General features: G+C 39.9%; 1 protein-coding gene across 1 annotated transcript; it reads left to right on the top strand.

The window, feature by feature from the left end:
• The first annotated feature begins 1,324 nt into the window (after positions 1-1,324).
• Positions 1,325-10,269, top strand: LOC139405432 (GTPase IMAP family member 7-like). The gene is made up of 3 exons (XM_071147759.1): positions 1,325-1,489; positions 4,741-4,838; positions 9,221-10,269. Exons 2-3 carry the CDS (start codon positions 4,766-4,768, stop codon positions 10,093-10,095), a joined length of 948 nt encoding a protein of 315 aa, XP_071003860.1. The 5' UTR covers positions 1,325-1,489; positions 4,741-4,765; the 3' UTR covers positions 10,096-10,269.
• Positions 10,270-10,651: the final 382 nt, after the last annotated feature.

The following is a 10,651-nucleotide window of genomic DNA, read 5'->3' as shown; positions in this document are numbered from 1 at the left end:
TATGTAGGTGTCATAACCAACCATAAAATAACTACAGTGGTAGGTTCTGTGGGTTTTGACTCTTATGTAGGTGTCATAACCAACCATAAAATAACTACAGTGGTAGGTTCTGTGGGTTTTGACTCTTATGTAGGTGTCATAACCAGCCATAAAATAACTACAGTGGTAGGTTCTGTAGGTTTTGAATCTTATGTAGGTGTCATAACCAGCCATAAAATAACTACAGTGGTAGGTTCTGTGGGTTTTGACTCTTATGTAGGTGTCATAACCAGCCATATAATAACTACAGTGGTAGGTTCTGTGGGTTTTGACTCTTATGTAGGCGTCATAACCAACCATAAAATAACTACAGTGGTAGGTTCTGTGGGTTTTGACTCTTATGTAGGTGTCATAACCAGCCATAAAATAATGTAAGATATGTCACAATAGGTCTAAATATATGTGTCATGACAGTGTTATGACCATATTATGACAGGTTATGACTGTGTCATAACATGTTATGATGCTGGGTGTAAAGTATGGTGTTACCATTTTAAGTGTTTCTATAATCCTCTATGTGAAAAATGAATGGTAGAAAAACGATTGGAACCATTTCCCTGTTTGACAGCTGGGTTTTATGGGTATTGTGACTCATACTGTGGTACTCTATGGAGTTGGAAAGAGAACAAACTGATCTGGGACCAGGCTAGACACATATAACATTACATTTGAAAATGTAGTTTTATTTGTTATTTAATTTGTAACCTTTTTATCCCAGAAGGAGACTAAGTCTATGTCTTTCATTTTACCCAAAGATGTGGCCTATTGTAACGGCCGTCGTCGGTGGAAGAAGGTGAAATGCACCAAGGTGCAGCGTCGTAAGTGGTCATGATATTTAATATAATCAAAACTGAACACTAAACAAAATAACAACTAGGAAGAACGAACAAACGAAACAGTCCTGTCTAGTGATGACACACAAAACAGAAAATAAACACCCACGAAACACAGGTGGAACAAGGCTACCTAAGTATGATTCTCAATCAGAGACAACTAACGACACCTGCCTCTGATTGAGAACCATACTAGGCCGAACACAAAAACCAACATAGAAAAACAAACAGACTGCCCACCCCAACTCACGCCCTGACCATACTAAATAAATACACAACAAAGGAATTAAGGTCAGAACGTGACACCTATCTTCTGATTCTGGCAAGCATCCAAGGTTAAAAAGCGACACCCAATCAGTATTTAGATCCTATCTGTCCTGAGTAGAATAATGTTTGCCTAGCAACACTCTCTCATTGGCTAGAAATGACTAGTTTCTGGGAAAATGAAACTTAACAGAATGTACCGTGAGACACGTTGGGTGCTTTAGTGTCGCATGAGTTTTAGACCATTCTATTGGTCCTTAAGGTCCTGGCTATGCAAAACCAGCAGGCCCACTGCTTCAGCTCTCTCTGTGACAACAGCAGACAACAATATACAGATCTGTGCAACACTAAAAGTGAGTATTCAACTTAACTACCTTACTAATTAAATGTTGTACAACAATCTACTCTACAGTACTTGAATAACTGTAGTACAATATTAAGAAGACATTTTATTGATACCAGGTCTGTTAACATTTATGCATAAATAGTCATATGATTACATCACTTAACATCAAAATGTCAAAACAATATAATAATGTAGCTGTTAACAATCACATTCTGCTATACAGTATGTTTGTATTTCTACACGTCTTAATATTGTAGAACAGTGAAAGAGGAAACATGGTTAGACTTTTACCTGAAACATTTACCTTGTTTAGTGCAGAGATAGTGTAGTATACTGTACCTTGTTTAGTGCAGAGATAGTGTAGTATACTGTACCTTGTTTAGTGCAGAGATAGTGCAGTATACTGTATCTTGTTTAGTGCAGAGATAGTGCAGTATACTGTATCTTGTTTAGTGCAGAGATAGTGCAGTATACTGTATCTTGTTTAGTGCAGAGATAGTGTAGTATACTGTACCTTGTTTAGTGCAGAGATAGTGTAGTACACTGTACCTTGTTTAGTGCAGAGATAGTGCAGTATACTGTATCTTGTTTAGTGTAGAGATAGTGCAGTATACTGTACCTTGTTTAGTGCAGAGATAGTGTAGTATACTGTACCTTGTTTAGTGCAGAGATAGTGCAGTATACTGTACCTTGATTAGTGCAGAGATAGTGTAGTATACTGTACATTGATTAGTGCAGAGATAGTGCAGTATACTGTACATTGATTAGTGCAGAGATAGTGCAGTATACTGTACATTGATTAGTGCAGAGATAGTGCAGTATACTGTACATTGATTAGTGCAGAGATAGTGCAGTATACTCTACATTGATTAGTGCAGAGATAGTGCAGTATACTGTACATTGTTTAGTACAGAGATAGTGTAGTATACTGTACATTGATTAGTGCAGAGATAGTGCAGTATACTGTACCTTGTTTAGTGCAGAGATAGTGTAGTATACTGTACATTGATTAGTGCAGAGATAGTGTAGTATACTGTACCTTGTTTAGTGCAGAGATAGTGTAGTATACTTACCCTGTTTAGTGCAGAGATAGTGTAGTATACTGTACCTTGATTAGTGCAGAGATAGTGCAGTATACTGGACCTTGTTTAGTGCAGAGATAGTGTAGTATACTGTACCTTGATTAGTGCAGAGATAGTGCAGTATACTCTACATTGATTAGTGCAGAGATAGTGCAGTATACTCTACATTGATTAGTGCAGAGATAGTGCAGTATACTGTACATTGTTTAGTACAGAGATAGTGTAGTATACTGTACATTGATTAGTGCAGAGATAGTGCAGTATACTGTACATTGATTAGTGCAGAGATAGTGCAGTATACTGTACATTGATTAGTGCAGAGATAGTGCAGTATACTGTACCTTGTTTAGTGCAGAGATAGTGTAGTATACTGTACATTGATTAGTGCAGAGATAGTGTAGTATACTGTACCTTGTTTAGTGCAGAGATAGTGTAGTATACTTACCCTGTTTAGTGCAGAGATAGTGTAGTATACTGTACCTTGATTAGTGCAGAGATAGTGCAGTATACTGGACCTTGTTTAGTGCAGAGATAGTGTAGTATACTGTACCTTGATTAGTGCAGAGATAGTGCAGTATACTGGACCTTGTTTAGTGTAGAAATAGTGCAGTATACTGTACCTTGTTTAGTGCAGAGAAAGTGCAGTATACTTACCTTGTTTAGTGCAGAGATAGTGTAGTATACTGTACCTTGATTAGTGCAGAGATAGTGCAGTATGCTGGACCTTGTTTAGTGTAGAGATAGTGTAGTATACTGTACCTTGATTAGTGCAGAGATTGTGTAGTATACTGTACCTTGATTAGTGCAGAGATAGTGCAGTATACTGTACCTTGTTTAGTGCAGAGATAGTGTAGTATACTGTACCTTGTTTAGTGCAGAGATAGTGTAGTATACTGTACCTTGTTTAGTGCAGAGATAGTGTAGTATACTGTACCTTGTTTAGTGCAGAGATAGTGTAGTATACTGTACCTTGATTAGTGCAGAGATAGTGTAGTATACTGTACATTGATTAGTGCAGAGATAGTGCAGTATACTGGACCTTGTTTAGTGCAGAGATAGTGTAGTATACTATACATTGATTAGTGCAGAGATAGTGCAGTATACTGTACCTTGTTTAGTGCAGAGATAGTGTAGTGTACTGTACCTTGATTAGTGCAGAGATAGTGTAGTATACTGTACATTGATTAGTGCAGAGATAGTGCCGTATACTGGACCTTGTTTAGTGCAGAGATAGTGTAGTATACTGTACATTGATTAGTGCAGAGATAGTGCAGTATACTGTACCTTGTTTAGTGCAGAGATAGTGTAGTATACTGTACCTTGTTTAGTGCAGAGATAGTGCAGTATACTGTACCTTGTTTAGTGTAGAGATAGTGTAGTATAGTGTATCTTGTTTAGTGCCGAGATAGTGCAGTATACTGTACCTTGTTTAGTGCAGAGATAGTGTAGTATACTGTACCTTGTTTAGTGCAGAGATAGTGCAGTATACTGTGTCTCGTTCAATATTGGGTCAACACCCATCTTATAGCAGGTTGTTGCTGTGAGGGACACACCTGCAGGTTTTTGTCAGTACTGACTAAGGTCACGTTCCACTGCTTAGAGGTTGCATGCATCAACCATTGATTGACTGATAGATTGCTAAAACACATGATGTGGTTAGCTGATATGTAAAATACCTATCCAGGTGTTGTAAGATCTGGCGTCAGCAACATCTGAACAGAGGAACAGAGGAACACTATGCTTTGTGTTCAGACTCCTCCTGATTTACACATTTAGCACTGTTTTCCGTTATACTGATTCCACTTAATTATTGTTTAAACTCTTCCTGTCTGTCTACACAGTAGATGTGATGTTTAATGGTAATGGGAACACAACCTCTAACTGGTCTATCTGGTCTTAACAGCAGCAGGCAGGCAATGGTAGAATAATAACCATGTTTAGAATGTCATTTGACACGCCCTATATGAGTACATTATGTACGCCCTATCTTAGGGAATGTACTGTGTTTTACAACAGTTGTACAGCATATCATTACTATTTTTATAGTTTATAGTTTAATAGTTTTTTAAATGATTAAATTATTATCTGTAAAAGTAGAAACTTTGCAGAACACTGCATGAGGCACCGAAAAATGTGGACTTTGTTTTTTGCAATGACGTCATTGTCTGTTTCCAAGTTTTTGATTGGCTGCAGTTTTAGTAATGGAACGAGGAAGAGGAAGGATTCTGTTCCTGTTGACACTCTGTTTGCAAGACTTCACTGGTGAATTCCAAGGTGCACACACACACACACACACACACACACACACACACACACACACACACACACACACACACACACACACACACAAACACACGTTTTTTTGGATCCCATTATCTTTTCCAGTGGCAGCAGACATTCTTCCTGGGGTCAACAGAAAACAACAAGGACAAGGACAGTCACACAAATAAATGTATAAATATTATTATTATTATAATAATAATACAATACAAAAAAAATGTTTGTTTGTGTGTCCCTTCACATGTCCTGCCATTCCATGAGAAGATATTTAATATTTTTTATTTATTTGTTTAATGTTGAACTAGGGGACTGTGAAGAGACCTCTGGTGGCATGTCTTATTGGGTATATATTGGTGTATAAGCTGAATGTTATTTGACTATTTGACTAGAAGAGAAGCAGTTAATGTCTTGTCAACCCTCAACCAGGAAAGACACACACACACACACACACACACACACATATATATATATATGCATGGACTTACACAGAGTTTTCAGTAACCTTTTATCAAGACACCCACTATCAGTGTTAGCAGTTGATGTTACTCTTCAATAGCACAGACCCCAAAGCAAATCAGCGGGAGAAAAATAGGTTTATTCAAAGAGGACAAATCATAGATGTTATGCTGAGAGGTAGATGTTCATTCTCCCCTGTCCTCAGTGATTCTCTCCTCAGTGATTCTCTCCACAGAACAAAGGGACAGGATGTAGTGTTATAACCCAACCATAGCCTGTGGTTGACCAGTTAGAATTCCTTGCAATAAAACCAATGGCAAAATAACAAGTAACCTATTTCAGTCTCAATGTCTAGACACATTTCTCCCATGTCTCTGACCCATTGACCAGTAATTCCCAATGACAGAAAAAAACACTATTTTTATTGATCATAAGTAATCGATTGACCTCTCGTCCTCTGCGTTGTGTAGTTATCGTAAAATATTCTTACACTCCCCCTAGACCATTTTAAAAAGAAATATACTTCAAATGTATTTTTGGAAAATAATAGAAAACATTAGCATTAAACATAAAATCATTCACATTAAACACATTACATTTCTATAAAACACAAAGGACATATTTGTAACGTTCGCCCTGGAAAGAAGGTTACCAAAACGCAGCGTGGTAAGTGTTCATTGTAATTGAATAAATCAACTGAACACTGAAACAACAATGCGAGTGAATGAAATGAAACAGTTCTGGCTGGTGTAGACACAAAACAGAAAACAACTACCCACAACAGACAGGTGGGAAAAGGCTACCTAAGTATGGTTCTCAAGCAGAGACAACAGCTGCCTCTGATTGAGAACCATACCTGGCCAAACACACAGTAAAGAAAACATAGAACACCAGACATAGAACCCCAACTCACTCTCTGACCAAACCAAAATAGAGGCATAAAAAGGATCTCTAAGGTCAGGGCGTGACAATGTTTTACCTGATGTTACAATAAGAAATAGATTTCAAACAAAGTTATAGAAAATAAGTATTAACAGGTGTAATGATGATGTCCCTTACAAGTCCTACCACATCCTGAATTTGAGGAAACTCACACAGAAAAATAATTGTCTACAAGACAACAATAGTCAATTGTCCTATTGACAAGGTAATCATTCACCAAAGTGACCAGCTCTTCCACACTGGTATCAGTCCAACATAGATAACTATTAGAGATGATGTTCTGACAGTCTGCCGGTAGTGAGGAATTCTTCTTCCGTTCCACTGGTTGATAAGGACTTCTCTAATGAACACTTCACCGGTGATCTTGTATCATTTCAGGTACAGTCAAGGCATATTGCTGCAGCTTCAGAAGGTAGATTCTCATAACCTGTAACGAAGGAAACAATAATGAAAGTAACGTCCTGGTTTCAAGAGAAATGTATATTTCACATAGAGTAAGCATGTCCCGATTTTCATGAAAACGTTAGACATTTCACCTGGATTTCCCTAATATGACGACTGCGGAGTACAACATATAGAAGCTTATCAGGTTCTGATCATCTTAGTATACTTCTTCACCTGAGATTGTCCCCTGATTGCTAATCAATCAGTTCTTTATTCTCCAGACTCCGCTTTGTCATCAACATGGAAAACCTTGCAGTGAGTGACATGTATCCATCGTGATTTTCCCTGGACTTTCACTGCTGACCTTATTATGAGCAACACTTGATAATGACCTTCCCATTTTGTCCCTATTGTGTCTGTCACATGTGTTTGTTACCATCACCCACTGTCCTGGTACTACGTCAAGTCCCCCTCCAGGAGTCTCACGTCTCTGTTCCATGTGTTTGTTACCCATCACCCACTGTCCTGGTACTACGTCACTTCCCCCTTCAGGAGTCTCACGTCTCTGTTACATGTGTTTGTTACCCATCACCCACTGTCCTGGTACTACGTCACTTCCCCCTTCAGGAGTCTCACGTCTCTGTTACATGTGTTTGTTACCATCACCCACTGTCCTGGTACTACGTCAAGTCCCCCTCCAGGAGTCTCACGTCTCTGTTCCATGTGTTTGTTACCATCACCCACTGTCCTGGTACTACGTCACTTCCCCCTTCAGGATTCTCACGTCTCTGTTACATGTGTTTGTTACCCATCACCCACTGTCCTGGTACTACGTCACTTCCCCCTTCAGGAATCTCACGTCTCTGTTCCATGTGTTTGTTACCATCACCCACTGTCCTGGTACTACGTCACTTCCCCCTTCAGGAGTCTCGCGTCTCTGTTCCATGTGTTTGTTACCCATCACCCACTTTTAGCTGTGTTTTGTGCGTTTCCGTTCTCAGTAGGGTGGGCTTCAACTCATCGTGAGAAACGATCAACAACGACCAGCACATCTTCCTGTCCTTTACATTTGGGCAGCGTATTGTAGTCAAGCTGTAGATGTCTGCAGGGTCCTGGAGGGGCTCGTCGTATCTGTACTTTCACACGTCTCTTGGTGTTGTTTTCCATACAGAGTTGCAATTTGCCACAACAGCCTCAGACTCTTTCCGCACACCAGGATTTCACCGTTTGCCCACAAAACGATAAACTATGTGTCCCAAATAGAGGTCGATGGCCTATTAATTAGGGCCGATTTCAAGTTTTCATAACAATCGGTAATCGTCATTTTTGGACGCCGATTATGGCCGATTACATTGATCTCCACGAGGAGACTGAGTGGCAGGCTGACCACCTGTTACGTGAGTGCAGCAAGGAGCCACGGTAAGGTGCTAGCTAACATTAAACTATCTTTAGAAAAAACAATCAATCTTAACATAATCACTAGTTAACAGCCGGTTTATTATGTTGATTGATGTCTCTGTCCAGTCGTGACAGCCTGTCGATGATGTCGTCCTAGTTTTGTCTTTCCCAGTCCATAGTTGTGGAAACAAAAGTTTTTCACTGCTGGGTGATTACACTCAATTCCTCCAAAAATGGAGCACCTTCATCTTCCATGTTGGGTAACCTACTGTGTCTAACCACCTCTGCTCTAAACCTTGGAGGGACGCTGCCCTGTGTAGGGTGCCGTCTTTCAGATGGGACGTTAAACGGGTGTCCTGACTCTCTGAGGTCATTAAAGATCCCTTGGCACTTATCGTAGGAGTAGGGGTGTTAACCCCGGTGTCCTGGCTAAATTCTCAAGCTGTCCCTCATACCATCATGATCACCTAATCATTACCAGCTAACAATGGGCTCATTCATCCCCCTCCTCTCCCCTGCAACGATTCCCCAGGTCGTTGCTGTAAATGAGAACGTGTTCTCAGACAACCTGGTCAAATAACGGTAAAATAAAAAGAATAAAAAGTAATCGGTCTAGACTCACCCAGCAATATGTTAGCAGTCAATCAGGAAATTTAGAGTTCAATCCAATGGGCTCAAAACTCTCTCTCTCTTTCCCCTGGATCAATACACAGTTGAGTCTTTCCTTGTTGTTGGTTACGACCAATTCATCTGGGTCACGGCACCAAGTGTTAGCAATTGATGTTACTCTTCAATAACACAGACCCCAAAGCAAATGAGGGGGAGAAAAATAGGTTTATTCAAAGAGGACAAATCATATATGTTTTGCTGAGAGGTAGATGTTCATTCTCCCCTGTCCTCAGTGATTCTCTCCTCCGTGATTCTTTCCACGGAACAAAGGGACAGGATGTAGTTGTATAAACCTACCCTAGCCTATAGTTGACCAATTATAATTCCTTGCTATAAAACTGGGCCAATGGCCTATTTCAGGCTCAATGTGGAGACAAATTCCTCCCATGTCTCTGACCCATTGATAAATAATCCCCTATTACAGAAAAAACATTATTTCCATTGATCGTTGACCTTTAGTCCTCTGTGTTGTGCATTTATCTTAACATATTATTGCAAAATCAATAATTTCTTGTCTGTTTCCACAGTTTCAGGGCAGCCCTCTAACCTGAGGATAGTTCTGGTGGGGAAGACTGGATCAGGGAAGAGTGCAACAGGAAACACCATCCTGGGGAGAGAGGTGTTTAAAGCGGGGGCTTCTCCAGTGTCTGTGACTGCACAGAGTGAGAAACAGAGTGGAGTGGTGGATGGGAGGAAGATTGATGTCATTGACACCCCGGGACTCTATGATACAACAATGTCTAAAGAAGAGATAAAAAGTGAAATAGTCAGGTGTATAGAAATGTCAGTCCCAGGACCTCACGCCTTCCTGCTGGTGATCAGACTGGGGAGGTTTACAAAGGAGGAGAGGAACACTGTTAAGTGGATCCAGAAGAACTTTGGAGAAGAAGCCTCAATGTACACCATCTTGCTGTTCACACATGGAGATCAATTGGAGGGGAAATCAGTGGAAGAGTTTCTGGCTGAGAGCAAAGAGTTACGGAAACTCATCAATATCTGTGGGGGCAGATATCACTCCCTAATCAATGACAAGAGAGAAGACAACACTCAGGTTCCAGAGCTGCTGAAGAAGATAGAGGAGATGGTGAAGAAGAATGGAGGACAACACTACACCAACGAGATGTACCAGGAGGCCCAGATGAAGATTGAAGAGGAGGAGGAGAGGAAGAAACAGGAGAAGAAGGAAAGAGACAGAGAGAGGAGACAGGATGAGGAAGAAAGAAGAAGAAGAGAAGAGAAATTGAATGAGTGCAAGTGGTCAGCGTTTGCCAGTATGGCTGCATTGGGGTTGGGAGCCATGTACAGCTCTCCATTGTCGTTAGCAGCAGGGGCTGCATTGGCCGCTGTTAAAGGTTATCAGTGCATGGACACCTATTTCACCTCAGAAGACCAGGAGAAATAAGATTTCCACATCCACCATCTCAGATTGTTTTGAAATTAAGATGAATTATTGTGTTATATAATATAAATAGAATGTGATCTCTGAGAAATTAATAAATAAATACAATTTATTGTGCCTAAATTTGACATTTTAATTGATAGGATTCATATACTATTCAATAAATATAGTACCCAACATCTGATCTGGATCCAATTTTTCCCCAACAATGACTAAGAACAAAGAATGGTCAAAAGCCTCAGATCAGATGTTGGATATTATTTCACACTAATGCCTTGTTATCTGGAGGGCGGCCATTTGCATCTCCCCAATGGTCCTAATGTGGAATCCGTAACCATGCCGATATCATGGACAGTAATGGTTTCAGAACATTCCAAGATTTGGAAGATACATATACATTACCAGATACACACACATTACCAGATACATACACATTACCAGATACACATTACCAGATACATACACATTACCAGATACACACACATTACCAGATACACACACATTACCAGATACACATTACCAGATACATACACATTACCAGATACACACACATTACCAG

This window comes from Oncorhynchus clarkii, unplaced genomic scaffold (assembly GCF_045791955.1).
Source record: "Oncorhynchus clarkii lewisi isolate Uvic-CL-2024 unplaced genomic scaffold, UVic_Ocla_1.0 unplaced_contig_2377_pilon_pilon, whole genome shotgun sequence".
Classification (NCBI taxonomy): Eukaryota; Metazoa; Chordata; class Actinopteri; order Salmoniformes; family Salmonidae; genus Oncorhynchus; species Oncorhynchus clarkii.
Note: the sequence above shows the minus strand (reverse complement) of the source record. Positions and strands in the feature narration are given on the sequence as shown.